General features: G+C 37.5%; 1 protein-coding gene across 5 annotated transcripts in view; it reads right to left on the reverse strand.

Annotated features, from left to right (window-relative positions):
• Positions 1-10572: 10572 nt before the first annotated feature.
• The window catches only part of CD226 (CD226 molecule), a 116735-nt gene continuing 109333 nt past the window's right edge, over positions 10573-17974 (reverse strand). For all 5 annotated transcript variants that reach the window (XM_078348260.1, XM_008979964.5, XM_078348261.1 and 2 more), the window contains exon 7: positions 10573-15071. In XM_078348260.1, coding sequence (XP_078204386.1) covers positions 14946-15071 — 126 coding nt within the window. In that variant the 3' untranslated portion in view covers positions 10573-14945. The remainder of the gene's footprint in view (positions 15072-17974) is intronic.

Here is a 17974-nt window from a genome sequence, read left to right on the forward strand (position 1 = left end):
GTTCTCTAAATTCATGAACAAAATGTAACTCCATCCTTCATGTGACATTTGTAGTGTCTAACTTTTTGGTAGAGATGTTAAATGCATAGGTATCTTGTAAATGATAACATTTTGATGGTCTATTTAACCATGTGTTTAACTTAAGCTATGGGTGGGGTTTGGAACATTAATTTTCTTTTTTTTTTTTTTTGAGGTGGAGTCTCGCTCTGTTGCCCAGGCTGGAGTGCAGTGGTGTAATCTCAGCTCACTGCAACCTCCGCCTCCCAGGTTCAAGCAATTCTCCTGCCTCAGTCTCCCTCCTGAGTAGCTGAGATTATAGGCATGCAGCACCACACCCAGCTAATTTTTGTAGTTTTAGTGGAGACAGAGTTTCACCATGTTGGTCAGCCTGGTCTTGAACTCCTGACCTCATGATCTGCCCACCTCAGCCTCCCAAAATGAGGAGGCGTGAGCCACTGCGCCTGGCCACATTATTTTTAATATATATGAACACTATGATTCCTCAACTAGTTCAGATCATTACCGTTGACTATTGAGTAAAAGAGATCGCATTTGACTATTTTGTTTCTCTCTAGACACAATATTCTTCCTGAAGCTTAAGTGCCATGTGCTTCTTACAGGTCAGTTATTATTTAAGCTTTTTCTTAACCTGGGAAGGATAGTAACACGTTTTGGGCAGTAGTGGGTTTTTTTGTTTGTTCATTTGGTTATACTAATAAAAATGTTTGGCCGGGCGCAGTGGCTCAAGCCTGTAATCCCAGCACTTTGGGAGGCCAAGGCAGGTGGATCATGAGGTCAAGAGATCGAGACCATCCTGGTCAACATGGTGAAACCCCGTCTCTACTAAAAATACAAAAAATTAGCTGGGCACGGTGGTGCGTGCCTGTAATCCCAGCTGCTCAGGAGGCGGAGGCAGGAGAATTGCCTGAACCCAGGAGGCGGAGGTTATGATGAGACGAGATCGGACCATTGCACTCCAGCCTGGGTAACAAGAGTGAAACTCCGTCTCAAAAAAAAAAAAGAAATGTTCAACACCACTTCCACTAACACATAGAGAGAAAGGGGGTGCAGCTTTAAGAAAGTATTAAATGATCTATTTATAAAAGTTTTGCACTATTTTACATACAACCATATGGAGTGAACAAACTATGAGGTAAGGCTGTAGACTTGGGTCTTTATTTCACATTAAAATGACTCTGTCACACATTCTTTTTTTTTTTTTTTTTTTTTTGAAATGGAGTTTCGCTGTTGTTACCCAGACTGGAGTGCAATGGCACGATCTCGGCTCACTGCAACCTCCGCCTTCTGGGTTCAAGCAATTCTCCTGCCTCAGCCTCCCAAGTAGCTGGAACTACAGTCACGTACCACCATGCCCACCGAATTTTTGTATTTTTAGTAGAGACGGGGTTTCACCTCGTTGACCAGGATGGTCTTGATCTCTTGACCTCCTGATCTACCCACCTTGGCCTCCCAAAGTGCTGGGATTATAGGCATAAGCCACCGCGCCCGGCCGCACATTCTTAAAAACATTCCACTAGCAAGCATTTTTAAGGCCTCAGGACGTATAGGCTTTCTACCCTCTGTTGTGTTCATCTTTCTTCCTGTTTTTTTTTTTTTTTTTCTCAGAAGCCTAATATTTAAATATCTAGACAAAGGTAGAACCCTTGACAATGCTGTTACTCGTTTGGCTCGTCTCACCATGGAGTCTTCTAATTCTCATTTAACTTTATGCAACTAAACCTTAAAATAAATTAATACTGGATACGTATGATGAGTGAAATACCACCCTGCGACTCATATTTCATTTTATTTTGATAGAATTTCCCCTAATAAAGCGTATGAAATCTGGTGCTGCAGACTGAGCTCTGTGATGAGCGAGCATCCCCAGCAGTTCATTCTTAGTTTTTTTTCAATCACATAAACTTGACTTATTATCTCCTTGTGGCTTGTGATACAAATTTTCCTTATTACTTTTTGCCTCTGGACTTGAAAATTTGTATGAGGCCTGATGTTGATCCAAGCATAAACAGGGAAACTCAGTATGATCTCTTACTCATCTTCAGATGGATGTCTATGCTTTATTTTAATAAAGAAATATGTGCTTAACTTTTATACAAGTATTTTTTCAGCTGGATCTATGATTCATAAAGACAAGCCAAAGAGCAGCCTAGACAAGAGTAAGTCAGATGGAACAAAGTCCAGCAACGGGAACCCGAGTGCAGTGTCAGAAAGTCAGGACAATGAGACAGGTCAGAGACCAAGATAGCACAAAATGTATGTGTTAAAATGTTTATTTATACACGGAGATTGACTTCTGCCTTCAGTGCCACCACGTTAAGAAAATGGAAGATGTTGCTGCCATGCTTATAACAAGACAAAGCTGGAAGGCTGGAAATCAGTGACTTTTCTTAGACCTATTAGAGAACCAAGGTCCTGAGCAAACTGTCACCCCAAAATCTGGAGATACATCCAGAGAAATACAGCAACCAACAGCCATTTAGCTGGAGTCAAAGCACTGGAGCCGTAAACTACTACGAGCCTTTATACAGTAAGATGGGTGAATTGCTGGCATCTGTCTGTGGACTGCGTGAGTGAGAAACCCATGGGGGCTGTAGTCTTGAGGTGCTCCACACATTCATGGGCTTTTCCTGTAGGAAACTCAAAGGTTCTCATTATGAGGATCCAAGAAAATCCCCTCGTGGCTCTGGCAACAGATGGAGAGCGACATCCATTGTGAAATAAGCCAAGAACCTTCTTGGTAACAAAGATAGGAAGGACTCTGCCAAGCACAATTCCCAAACCTTATCCCAGCCCCTGAAATCTCCCTGTCCCACTTAAGGAAAGAGAAAATAACACAGTCAACAGGGAGCAGGCCTTCAAAGAAATGCACTGGGAATGCTGCAGCCAAATAAGGGAACTGAGGATGGGGAAGCTATACTAGTGGAGAAGCTCTGTTAATGTCCCAGACAAGACCCAGTAAAAGACTGAGATTTCACTGTAAGATTCTAGAGCACTCTCCTCTCCCACAGCTTATCACTATGCCAGATGTGCTCCCACATAATGACAGTGAATTGCAGAAGAAAGAGCTGCAAGACAGAAAGCCTCTCTGAAGAGCAGCACTTAGGGAAGCCTGAAGTCAAGAAGGGGACAAACAAACTAGAGACATTTGAAGAAACTTAGCACTTATGGTTGTAACAGACTTTAAACACAGTCTACTGGCTAGTCAGATTAAGGTAAGACTGCAAGCTAAAGACCTATTGACCTCAGTTCCTAATGCATAACACACCAGATCTGGCTTGCAACAACAACAAATATCAAAGAATGTCAAAAGGCAAGAAAAATCGTGATCTGAAGACATAAAGCAATTACTGGAACCAGATACAGATACGACATATATGTCAGAATTATTAGGGAATTTATCATTAATATCTTAAGAGCACTACTGAAAAAATAGACAACAGATGAATAATGTAAGAAGAAAGATGGAAACACTAAGAAGGAATAAAAAAGAAATACTAGCAATAATATAATAGAAAAGAAGAATATCTTTGATGCAATTATTAGTTGACATGCAACCTCTGAAGGAAGAATCAATGATTTTGAAGGTAGGTCAATAGAAACTTTTCAAACTAAAATCCAGAGAGTGGGAAAAAAAATCCCAGAACATTCAAGACTGTGGAACAACTGGAGAAGAGAGAATGGAGCAAAATAATGTTAAAAGTAATAATGTCTGAGAACTTGCCAAAATTAGTGACAGACAGCAACTCAGGTAGCTCAGATAACACTAAATAAATACCAACAAAAGAGGGGAAAAGGAGACAAACCTAGGTTGACCCATGAAAAATATGCTAGGAGAGAAAATTAAGTCATATAAAAACCCCATTAAAATCAGAGAACACAAAAAGAAGGGGAGATAAAAAAGGAAACAAAGAACAAGTGCAAGAACAGAAAAGTGACGAGCATCGTAGACACCAGTCCAACTACGTCCATAATCACTTAAATCTGAATGATCTAAATGTACCAATTAAAAGTGGTAGATTTAAACAAACAAAGATATGTGGTAGATATCACAATTATCCAATATGATCATTACACACTGTATACAGGTATCAAAACATCACATGTTCCCCCAAACTATATACAACTATATCAATAACATTAAGTAAAAAAAGAAGTGGTGAAGTTATAAATAGATGGAACTGTATGTTGTCTATAAGAAATTCACATTAACTACAAAGATTTAGGTAAGTTAAAAGGGTAAAGATGTGATACTGTTAATTTTTTTAAAATCTGAAAGAGTTATGTTAATTTCAGAAAAAGTGGAACAAGCAAGATGATCAGAAATAAAAGGGGCATTACATGTGGTAAAGGGGTCATTTCTCCAAGAATTGACCTAACAATTCTGAAAGTATATGTATCTAACAAGAGTATCAAGATACATAAGACAAAAGTTAAAAAAACACTGCAAGGAGAAATAGAAAAATCCTCTTTTTTCTTTTTTTGAGATGCAGTTGTGCTCTTGTTACCCAGGCTGGAGTGCAATGGCGTGATCTCGGCTCACCACAACCTCCGCCTCCTGGGTTCAAGCAATCCTCCTGCCTCAGCCTCCTGAGTAGCTGGGATTACAGGCATGAGCCACCATGCCCAGCTAATTTTTGTATTTTTAGTAGAGACAGGGTTTCACCATGTTGACCAGGATGGTCTTGATCTCTTGACTTCGTGATCCACCGGCCTCGGCCTCCCAAAGTGCTGGGATTATAGGCATGAGCCACCTGCGCCCAGTCAGAAAAATCCTCTTTAACATCTCTATCAGTATGTGATAGGTCAAGAGGGAAAATCAAAAGGATACAGATGATCTGAACAGTGCTATCAATCCATTTGATCTAATGGACATTTACCGAATATTACACCCAAAAGCAGAATGAATTCTTCTTAAAACCACATGAAACATTCCATAGGATAGACCATATTCTGGGCCATAAAATAAACCTGAATAAATTTAAAAGAATAGAAATTATACAAAGAATTTTTTTTGGGGGGGGGACGGAGTTTCGCTCTTGTTACCCAGGCTGGAGTGCAATGACGTGATCTCAGCTCACTGCAACCTCTACCTCCTGGGTTCAGGCAATTCTCCTGCCTCAGCCTCCTGAGTAGCTGGGATTACAGGCATGCACCACCATGCCCAGCTAATTATTTTTGTATTTTTAGTAGAGACGGGGTTTCACCATGTTGACCGGGATGGTCTCGATCTCTTGACCTCGTGATCCACCCGCCTCGGCCTCCCAAAGTGCTGGGATTACAGGCTTGAGCCACTGCGCAGCCACAAAGAATGTTTTAAAAACATGATGAAATTAAGTTAGAAATCTGTAAGAGATATAAAGTAGAAAAATCCCCAAATATGTAGAGATTAAATAACACATTGTAAATAATTCATAACTCAAAGAAGAAGTATCAAAAGAAATGTTAAAATATTTTAGACTAAATGAAAATAAAAATAAAGCTTACCAAGACTTGTGGAACAAAGTCAAATGATAGAATTAAGTGCCACTATTGGAAGAAAACAATATATAAAATCAATAATCTAGGCTTCCACCTTAAGAAACTAAAGAAGATGAAAATAAATCTAAAGCAAGCAAAAGAAAGAAAATACGAATTAGAGGAGAAATCAAGGAAGCTGAAAAAAAATGAAAAACGAAGAAAAACCAATGAAACCAAAAGTCAATTATTTGAAAAGATTAAAAAAAAAACCATAAGGTCAAGCAAGGCTAACCAAGAAAAATGAGAAAACACGCAAATATCATTACCAGAAATGAAAGAGGGGTCCTCGTTACTAATACCATATGTGTAAAAAGGGCAATGAGAGAATATTAGGAACAACTCCATGCCAGCAAATTTGATAACTTAGACGAAATGAACCAGCTCCTTGAAAGACAAAGCTACCTAAATTTATACAAGGAGAAATAGATACATGGAATAGTCCCATATCTATTAAAGAAATTGAATCTATAATGGATAACATTCCAAAAAAGTATAATTCTACCAAACATTTTAGGAAGAAATAATACCAAATCTTCATGATGTCTTCCAGAAAACAGAAGCAGAAGGAACACTTCCCTAACTCATTCTATGAGGTCAGCATCATATAATATCAAAACCAGCCAAAAACAGTTCAAAAAAAACCACAAATATCTTTCATAAACTTAGATGAAAAAAACTCTCAACAAAATATTAATAACATAAATTCAGTGCTGTGTGAAAATAATATAGACCATGAGGGAGCAGAATTTATTATAATTATACAAGCCTGGTTCAATGCTAAAAAAAATCAGTAATAGGGAGAAATGCCAAATGTGGGTGAAGGGGAGGAAGGCAGCAAAACACACTGCCATGTGTGTACCTATGCAACTATCTTGCATGTTCTGCACATGTACCCCAAAACCTAAAATGCAATAAAAAAAATCAGTAATATAATCCACCACATCAACGATCTAAAGAAGAAAAGTCATATGCTTGTATCAATTGAGACAGAAATGGCATTTGACAAATCCAACATCCATTCATAACTTAAAAAAAAAAAAAACCTTTCCACAAACTAGAGAGCTTCTTCAAACTTGATGTTCAAGAACATCTGCAAAATACCCACATCTAACATCATACTTAACAGAGAAAGGCTGGGTGCGTCTCCCTAAGATCAGAAACAAGCCAGGAATGCATTATCTTACCACTTCTATTCCTGGAAGTCCAAGCCACTACAATAAGACAAGGAAAAGAAATAAGAGGTACAAAGATTGAAAAAAAAAAAGTAAAACTATCTTTATTCACAGAAGACATGATTGTCTATGTGAAAACTCCAAGGGATCTACCCAAAAGATTCCTAAAACTAGCAAGTGAGTACAGCATGGTAACAGGATATAAAGCATCCAGATCCTGTGTGCATTTGGTTGAATGTATACCTACATTCCTCACTGGTTTGGGTGCTATGGTAAATGGCATCATTGCTTTTTAAATTTCAAATTTCGAATTGCTTATTTCTGGCATATAGGAAACCAACTGACTTTTTGTTTCTGTAAATGCACTGACCTTGCATCTTGTTACTTTGATCGGAAGGGGAAGTTTGTAACAAGTCTCTGTGAAGCTGTTGCTACTGCATAGCTATTACCTCTGCGGCAACAAACATACAGCAGTGGCTAGGACTATAGCTGCCCTGTCAGTCAACAAGATCCAGACACGCAGTAGAGAAAGGGCAAGCTGGGATATGCCAAGCCCTCTCCATCTGCCCATCACCATGTCAACTAAAATGACCTACAAAGAGTAATTTCTAATGTTTCACATCCATCTTCCATATCTCATGCAAATTCCATTTTAGGCAATTCTAACTCAGAACCATAAAGAAAAAGAGATCCTGAGAATTATATTCCTTACCTTAAACTGCCATAGGAAAATCTGGCACACAATTTCTCCTGATCTAGTTTTCTTCAATTGTCAATCAGGATAATAACATTAATCTTGCCACCATCTTAGAATTGTTGTAAAAAAATGAAAGCATATACAAATTGCTTTAAAAATTATAGTAAAACATATTTTCGTCAACAGCTCAGCTTTAGAATATCTATTCATTTGCCATTGAAAGAATTATCAAACAAACATGCAAAATTACACAAAGGTTAAAAGAGTTATCTACATCTCTAGAAGCTACTGAGCCATTACATTTCTTTGTACATTTTTATGTGAGCTAAAAAGAAATCAAAATTTGCTTCTGAAGACCATTATATGTTAAAAATAAAGTGTGGGATAAATCAGCTCAATCAACTGAAGCCACATCCAAAGCTGTTACTCAGAAAATTTAATACCATTGAGAGTATATTGGAGAGCTCAAAATCTTACTCAAAGAATAATGGTCTAGGTCACTGTAAGTACCTTTGGATACCTGGCATAAAGGATATAATGAATAAAAATACATGACTGAATAAGGAGCTAGCTTAAGAATGCATTTTCATAAAAATAGAAAACCAGTTGAGATTATGTAAATTTTGAAGAATGAAGAAAGTAAGTTATCATAGCTTCTTCTCAAGTTTTATTTTTACAACTTACAAATATGGCTTGGGAATACAACACAAGGCTTCCTTTTCAGGGATTTGGAGAACTCATGCTTGATATTTTACATTCTTGAGAACTTAGTCTAGAACGGGCTTCCACTTATTTGAGTACAGGTAGAAGACTGGCTCTGCTTTCTTCCTGTAATAATATTGGTTTCTACAGGTCAAATGATAGTATAATTTTGTGGCATTTTGATTGGCAGTTTTCCATTTAAAAATAGACAAAAGGCAACTTCTTACTTGAAATTTTGGAGGTAGTATGTTACCCCAAAAATGGACAGTTTTTGTAAAGTTATACCTGTGTCTAGATATAAGTTCCAGGGTTTAAAAATCATAGATTTGAATACAGTCTAGAAAAATATGCAATATATACATGCAGAAGATTAGTAAATTCTAATAGCCAAATGCAATGTCAATAGTGTTATTTAAAAAAAAACTATTGGTCATTATTGCAAAACTGCCAATTGAGAGTATTGAGATAAATGTTAATTTGTATTTATTTGTTCTTTCACCAATTTATTTTAAAATGATCTTGGTTATATTCAGATACATCTGGAATAAATTCAGGCATTATACAGGGCTTTGAGCTTTTATAAAAGGGTACATTAAACCCTGCCTTTAATAAATCTATCATCTGGTCGAGTAGAGACATTTGTCAGTTGAAGTTCTTTTTTTTTTTTGAGACGGAGTCTTGCTTTTTGCCCAGGCTAGAATGCAGTGGGGCAACCTTGGCTCACTGCAACTTCCACCTCCCGGGTCCTGGTTCAAGCAATTCTCCTGCCTCAGCCTCCTGAGTAGCTGGGATTACAAGCACGCGCCACCATGCCCAGCTAATTTTTGTATTTTTAATAGAGATGGGGTTTCACAATATTGGCCAGGCTGGTCTTGAACTCCTGACCTCATGATCAGCCCGCCTTGGCCTCCCAAAGTGCAGGGATTACAGGCCAGTTGAAGTTCTTCAATGAGCTTGGAGGGAATGTCACGGTGTGTTCGGTTTGGAAATCAGTTGTACCCCGTCTGCCACTGTAGAAGGGGTAGATACCAGCTGCTGCCTGCCAGATGTATTTAAGAGACACTGATTTTTGAACAAGTGAGTGAATAAAAATGGAGGCTCAGTACTCATCCAAGTGTGGGGTAGTGATGCTGCTCAGGTTCACGGCAGCATGTTCCAGGGAGGATATCGAAGCCCAAATTGTTAGCTATGCTTCCTGCCTAATGTCCCACTGGAGGTGCCACGTTTTGTTTTGCAAGCCCACTCCATCGGTGTCCTGGGAATTCTATCAGCCATCCCTATCATTCAGATACTTTTTTTTTTTGAGATGGAGCCTCGCTCTGTCACCCAGGCTGGAGTGCACGACACGATCTTGGCTCACTGCAACCTCCGCCACCCAGGTTCAAGCAATTCTCCTCCCTCAGTCTCTAGAGTAGCAGGGACTACAGGTGCATGCCAGCATGCCCAGCTAATTTTTGTATTTTTAGTAGAGACAGGGTTTCACCATATTGGCCAGGCTGGTTTCGAACACCTGACCTTGTATTTTTTTTTTTCTTAAAAGAGTCTGTTTTGATGCTTAACAACCAATACCCCCAATTTTACAGACACAGAAACAAACATAATAGACTTCTTATTTCTTGTTACGGGCACATGTTTAACAAACATTTACAATGTGGAAACACATGTCTTTTTGTTCTGGAAGATTTTTTAGAGTGGATTCTCGGTTTCATATATTCCTCTCCCTTCTTTTTCTGGAGGCAGGGAGACACCAGGCTGGTGGCTATGCTAAAAGAACCTCTCCTTATATCCCCAAGACAAGCTTCAATGGAGTCTTTCTCGGGAAGCTGAAATTGCTAGAATTCCTGTTGCATCACAAGAGTTTCAGATCAATTTATGGTAAATACAGAAAGAATAAGCCCCCAAAATGACAATCATTAGCCCTAGGTGGAAAAAAGCAAGTTATGTATGAGGGAAAGCCAAATCATTTATACCATGTGGTAAGAGTGCTGGCAAGACCATAGAAATAAATGCCAAATATTGATATAATCCCATTTTAATGCAAATATTTCTGAAAAGAGACATGAGAGAAGTATTGTATGTGGCGAGTTTGGGGAGAGGAAGACATCTAAATCAATAATGACTGTCTAAAACAGAAAAAATGTGTTAGTGCTATTCAGAATAGTTAATGCTATCCAGAAAAGTGAACATAAATAAAATAATGATTTAGAAGTTGTAAAATTAGTTGTCTCGAGGGAATGAAAATGAGGAAGGACAAGGGACGACTATTTTTTGAAAAAAGAAAAAAACATACAGCTCTTTGAGCCTTTGAACTACATGTACTTATAATATACAAAGAACACTGCATTGCGATAAAAGTTAAAACACATCATTGATTTGAGTATTTTCTGCATGTAATTCATCATGTTAATTTTATTCTGTAGAAATGTTTCCCCACCATTTCTTGATGGCAAATGAAACTAGTGATAGTGAAATACTGTGTTTTATTCATTCAAAACAACAGGATACAGTACATCAAGGAATATATTTCTATACCCTACAAGAACCAAAAATCCAAGAGTACATACTAATGCTGGCAAAAGTGTTCTAGACAGGTTGACCACATAACTTATTCTACCAGAGATAACAGGAAATAGACCAGAATTATCCCAGACATTTATTACCCATACTTCCAAACAGAACTTTTCTTCCAGCATCTTACAACATAATTAGTGCTTTGAATCTGGGAAAATATATGTAAACCGACTTTGAGGATTTATAAAATTTCCTTATTGTAGAAGCTGTTTTTCTACCTACTGAATCACTAAAAATAAAGAAGCTTTTAAAAAAATAAACTTGTTTTTAGTTTTCAGGTAAATGTTTTCAGAATTCAGAGACTTGGCTGGAAGAATTCTAATGAACAGATTAGTGAAAAAATATACTCACTTATACAGAAGTCCGAAGGGGAAGGTCAATACTTTCTAGATGTTACATTTTAATAGTAAACTAATGATGTTACATGTTTAGATTGTCTTACATTTTTAAAAGATATTCTCTTATCACTATTGTGAAAAGAAACGTAACTTTGTACTCAAAATTTAGCATCTCCGGTTACACTTTATAAACATCTTTATAATATCGTCAATCTTGCTGAAAATTCATACAGGCAGGACAAAATACAGTTCATCATTAAAAATCAAGGAGAAGCATTTTGGTTACAGTGATCTCTAATTACAATGTGGACTCTCCCAATTTAGAAAACTACTGTCGGCCGGGCACGGTGGCTCACGCCTGTAATCCCAGCACTTTGGGAGGCCGAGGTGGGCGGATCATGATGTCAAGAGATCGAGACCATAGTGAAACCCCATCTCTACTAAAAAAATACAAAAATTAGCTGGGCCTGGTGGCATGTGCCTGTAGAATCAGCTACTAGGGAGGCTGAGGCAGGAGAAACACTTGAACCTGCGAGGAGGAGGTTGCAGTGAGTCGAGATGGCGCCACTGCACTCCAGCCTGGCCCCTGGTGACAGAGCGAGACTCTGTCTCAAAAAAAAAACGAAAAGAAAACTACTGTCATAAAGCTGTAATTTTTACTTAATACTATTCTATATAAACCAATATAACTGGGATGTTCACAATAAAAGAATGCCTACCAAAAATATTTTTATATGTCTTTTAAATTGATAGCCCATATATTTCAAGTTTATAAATATAGTATTTTAGTAATAAAACTTAAAACAAATTGGAGTTTTTACTAAAAATTATATCCTTACCTACCTGCCTTTCATTTTAAGCATGATTACAAGTAAATGAAATTTCTATTTTATTTTCTCAACATACTATACATAAAGTTCTTTAAAGTTTGAAGGTCTCACTTATAATATAGTTAATGCATAGTCATCATGGGTAAATAAGATGTGTTTTTTCCCTGATGAAACTGTGTATTCCACAATGATGCTTAACAAATCTACCTACCTTACTATCACAAAGTAATTTCCTTTAATTGGTTACTTTAATGTAAATATTAATGGCATTCAAAATGTGTGTGCGTGTGTGTGTGTGCGTATATATATATATAACTTAAGAAGCATTTTGCTTCCAAAGCAGCACCTTGCAAAAAATATCTATACTTAAAACATAATTTACTACAATTCTGATCTTTTATTCTGTGGATCTGTTCTGATCTGTCTTCTTAGTAACAACCAGAATCGTAGGTCCAAAAGAGAAGATGGGAAGAAACAAGGCAGGGTAAGTCCTGAAACTCTCATGAATTAGGGATGATGTCAAAAACATTACAGTGAAAGTGCTTCGGCAACTAAAGATGTCCAGAGAAAGACAATGAATGAACGTAATTTCATCAGTATTACTCCTGAGGGTATAACAGGAGCATCGGAGGAGGTCAGAGAATTTTCGGGAGGACTTAGGATGGCTCCAAATTCCTGAAAAGATCCTGCACTCTGTAGAGGAAGAATATCTAGAGAAGAAAGGACAGAGTAAATGGTTCTCACCGATACTTTGCATAAGAGACCAAAAACACAAAACTACCCACGGAAAGAGACAAGTTCCAAATGTTCTGGAGGGTTTGCAACACTTCAGTGGTTTGCGACAAAAGTCTTCCATGAAGTTCCCGGGGGAAACCACCAGAACAATGGCATCTGACTGCACTGTGCCTTCCACACCCAGTCATTATTTTCTCTCTTAAAATTGGGTTTATATTTCCCCATGCTACAACTGTAAAAATGTTTTCCTTCTCACATACACCAATCATTGAGAATTTGGTTATCAGACATTTCCAGAAAGTAATATTTTGGTTGTCTTTACATTCAGAAAAGAAAATTTATCTTTTAATTGATGCTAAGCTTGCTTTACCATGCAAACCAATAAATTCACCCATGAAATTTTTGATTGATCTGACAGTAGTGTGGTTTCTTGTAAACTGCCTTTCACGTTTGTTACACTAATATATTTGTGGAAACATTTCATGAATCCAGGTATAAAAGGATCTTTAAGCAAACGGAATAAAAATGAGAGTTTACTCTTCTTGTATATACTTAAGTACAACTGGGAAATAGTCATTTTTATTTTTTCACTTCTGAAAATGTGTGGTTTATTTTTGTTAAAAACTCACAAATTTTCTAACTCACAGAAATGTGGGCACTTACCATTTCTGTAATTCACAAAATAATTGCACTATTTGGCATACATAGTGCTTAAGGCTAAAATCATAAGATAATCACTAGTCAGCTTAAAAGTGTAAGTTACATTTTAGAATCTGTCTAGGCAACAGGAGAATTTGAATTTGTTTCATTTAAGATTATCATGAAATCCACAACAGTGATATTTAAATACAGCCTTCATAATGAATCTTTTCTAGATGGTAGTCTTTAGAAATCTTTAGAGACAAATGATGAATCTTTTAGACATGAATGATCACTATATTTGATAATGACCATTGTGCTTTCAAGGTGACCATGACAGTTTTATTCAGTTTCACAAGTGCTTTTCGTTGTTTGCCTATAGCCAGAATTTAAACAAGATCAGGGATGGTGTCCTATTGCTTTGACTGTTGGTAAGGTTATTAGGGCTGTCTTTGTCCAAACTGTGAAGCAGAAGTTTCCCTTTGTATTTTTCTGTGGTTTGCTTCTGTTCTCCTGCTGCCTGTACCCTTCCAATTTCTTTTTTTCCTCTCAAATTTCTACCCTACCATCATATACCACCACTTCCAACTGTCGCTTTTTCTGTGTGGAAAAAAAGGTGACTCTTAGACATGGTGTTATTATATTCAAGTTTCACATAATCATTAAAAAAATGCATAGGTGTCTGACCCTTTTGAGAGAACTTACATATTAAAAATAATTCTCAAAAGTAGAAAAAATAAAAAACAATGTCCAAAACGTTAAGTTATTTATTATTTGACTATCTACTATGTTTGCTCCTAAGGTTAGACCTGGGATGGTGGCAAGAATTCTATATAGAATGGGAGATAAATATATAGGAGAACAGTAAGGGAAGAGATTGCCCTCTCACATTTATCTTCCTCTTGACTATTCATTTCTTCTATTGCCAGGTATTTTTCTGGACTATGCTGACAGAGCAGATTCTACAAGTTTGGAGAGAGATTCCCCACTTCCAGAATCCATCCCATATTTCACTTTTCAGTTAGTTAACCAAAAATGTCTTGGTTAATCACTGCAGTCAACACTTGTTGGTAAACTCCCCAGCTCTGAGAGTCTCCGTCTCTCTTTTAACCTTGCTCTGAATTTCTCAGTACTGTGCTTTGACCCTGCTCTCAGCTCTAGAAGTAAACCCCTCATTGACTTAAGCCATTCTGTCCTTTCTGGACATGATGCCTATTTGACAATGAAAAAAATAACCACATTTGTTTGCTCTGTTAGAGAAGCAAACTCTCTACCAGACAGGAACAAGATGTACAAATTGCCAAGAGTTGGCACCCATCTTGCCAACACAAGAGGAAAGCCTGCATTGGAGCGAGGCCAAAACCAGGGAAATGGATCCAACACTGTGGAAAGGGATTCAGAAGTCAGTTTATGCCCATACTTAATTACTTAATTACAGACACAACATTTAAGCCCTGGTAAATACTCCTGCCCAAAGCTTAGTCTCCCCCGGATCATTCTACTACATGATTCAGTAAGTTTCCTTTTGTGTGTAAACAAGTTAGAGTCAGGTTTCCTGAAACACTTCTGTGAAAAATGTTTTTTAGGTAATATTTGTCCTGCCAAATGAACTCAACTCAGTCAACTAGTATCAACAGACCCTGGGTTGTGGAAAGAAATTGCATAAAGATCCATGCGTGAGTACATAAGAGTCATTATTAATGCACTCATGTCAAGAATAAGCTTAAACTCTAGTCTTCGGTCTACGAGAGAAGGTTGGGTAGTTGACATAAATATCCTCTCTTGCATCATCCACGGATTGACTGGTAGATTGATTGGTAGAGATGGGACTTGTAGAGTTGCTGGGTGCCTAGAAATACAAACAGCAGTGAGTGTCAATAATTCACTGCATTTCAACAACCAATGAAGACATTCAAAACATACCTCTTGCTAATACAGGCATGACATGGAACAAATTTCCATTATAATTAATTTGATAAAACATTATCCTCATTGTATTGAACTCTATTAGAAATTGCATTCTTGGGTGAGATACAACAGAAACCTAGTCTAGATTACTACTTACTGTATTGTGCTAAGAATTACCTGTTTCAATTGGGAGAGGGAATTCCCTCTCCAAAGGTTAAGCTATTTTGATAAGAACAATATTATCATTGTTATATGGAAATTTTAATATAGCATTTTGCCATAATATCAATTAATGTTTGTTGAATGAATGTCTTAATAAATATTTTCAAAGTACACAGTGTCTGAACATTAAAAAATAAGCAACTTAACATATAAAAATTAGCAAAATAAACTGACATTCACTTTCAGGATGATACTGTATAATCATTAATCTTCTCTACTGTAATCAAGTCACTTTGATCACATATGTATGTATGTAACAGAAAATATGCAGGTATGAAAAGAAGAAACACAAGTTGAGAAAGAAAAGTAACTAGAGAAAGGTCTTTTGATGAGTAATTTATAATTTTAGATTGACCTTAATGTTGTTGTTTTTCTTAAGTCAGAGCCTCACTCTGTTGCCCAAGCTGGAGGGCAGTGGCACGATTTTGGCTCACTGCAACCTCCAGTTCCCAGGTACAAGCAATTCTCCTGCCTCAGCCTCCTGAGTAGCTGGGATTACAGGCATGTACAGACACGCCCGGCTAATTTTTGTATTTTTAATAGAGACAGAGTTTTGCCATGTTGGCCAGGCTGGTCTCGAACTCCTGACCTCAGATAATCCACCCGCCTCAGCCTCCCAAAGTACCGGAATTACAAGCATGAGCCACCATGCCCGGCCAGACTTTAGTGTTTTCAAGAAGAAAGCAAAATGAAAATGCAAGTGCCATGCTTACTTATGCAGGTTATCTTTTTAAAAAAGAGAATGAAATAGTTCCCATTTTTTTTTTGGTAGTCCAAACTACTAACTTTTTCATTATCCTTCAAAATATTTTTCTACAAAAGCCTGAAGAAGTTGGATACCTAATATAGACAGTTGCAAAGCTCCTTTTCATTCCCCAAATTCACAACAATAAATGTGACTGCATTGGCATGAGTAGATAAAGTACTAAGGATGAAGAAGGGAATCCCAAAATTGTATATGACAGAGTACCAATTTGTTTGCTGAAGTGGATGATGAAACAAAGCAAGGTTTCTTGATTCTGCAGTTGGCACCAAGAAGCAATCTATGATTTTTTTTTTTTTTTTTTGCCAAGAAACAAAAAAAAAGTATTCTTACAAAAGTAACTACTTAATAAAAAAAAAAAAGTTAAACTAGCCCGGGCACGGTGGCTCAAGTCTATAATCCCAGCACTTTGAGAGGCCGAGGCAGGTGGATCACGAGGTCAAGAGATTGAGACCATCCTGGTCAACATGGTGAAACCCGTCTCTACTAAAAATACAAAAAATTAGCTGGGCATGGTGGCGCGTGCCTGTAATCCTAGCTACTCAGGAGGCCGAGGCAGGAGGATTGTCTGAACCCAGGAGGCGGAGGTTGCAGTGAGCCAAGATGGCACTATTGCACTCCAGCCTGGGTAACAAGAGCGAAACTCTGTCTCAAAAAAAAAAAAAAAAAAAGTTAAACTGATAAATTTTGAAGGCGTCTGATCAACACATGTTGGATTGTTAGAACATTTTTAGCACTTGGCTTTTGGCCATGTAGAATTCAATTGCACGTAATTAAAATGAAGAGAAATTTATATACTTTTAGATAGGATTTGAGGAAATTTTTGTCTTAGTTTGGGCTGCTGTCACAAAATACTGTAGACCACGTTGCTTAAACAACAAATATTTATTCCTCACAGCTCTGGGGACTGGGAAATCCAAGATAAAGAAAATATCTTCCTAACTTGAGAAAAGAAAAAAGTCTGGTGAAGGCCTGAGGGCGCGTTTCCTGGTTTGCAGACAACTGTCTTCTCAGTATCCTCATGTTGCAAAGAACAGAAAGAGGAAGCAAGCTCTGCTGTGCTTATAAGGCGCAAATCCCAATGATGAGGATTCTACCCTCATGATCTAATTACATCCCCAAGTCTCTACCTCCTGATATCATCACATTGGGGGTTAGGACTTTAACATATGAATTTTGGGAAGGTACAAATGTTCAATCCATAGAAACGGGTTTGTTTGTTTGTTTTGTGAAATTTCATAAACAGAATGCTATGTGTTAGAGAGATCTGAAGTACAGTGGGGATAATATGCATAAAAACACACATCCATCTTACCTGCAAACCCATAAGTTTCTAGTCAGTTAAACAATAAGGGGCAGGAGCAAGGCGGAATAAGGAAGAAACTTTTACAGCTCATCAAACTTCTGCAGCCCATAAGGAAATAAAAATGTTCTTTGGCTGGATAACCTAAGTATACATTAATTAATAACTTAACTTCAAAGATAATGATAATAATGAGTATCACGCAATATGTTCTTCTATGTCCTTGCTGTGTTTCTGGGTCTTTTATACATTTTAACCATCACAATAACCTTATGACACAAAAATGTTATGTCTTCTCCTGGATTGGACACTGTCCTCTGCAAATTCCTCTTCAGAACCTCATAGTGTGACCTCATTTGAAAATAGGATCCTTGCAGATGTAATTAGTTAAGCTCAAACAATACTGTGCTGGAGAAGAGTGGGCCTTTAAGTCCCAGATGACTGGGGTCTTCATGAGAAAAGAAGGAAGGCAGACACATACACGCAGGTGAGAACATCATGTGATGACAGAGGCAGAGATTAGAGAGATGTATCTACCAGCCAAGGATTGACAGAG

Source organism: Callithrix jacchus, chromosome 13 (assembly GCF_049354715.1).
Source record: "Callithrix jacchus isolate 240 chromosome 13, calJac240_pri, whole genome shotgun sequence".
In the NCBI taxonomy this organism is placed as follows: domain Eukaryota; kingdom Metazoa; phylum Chordata; class Mammalia; order Primates; family Cebidae; genus Callithrix; species Callithrix jacchus.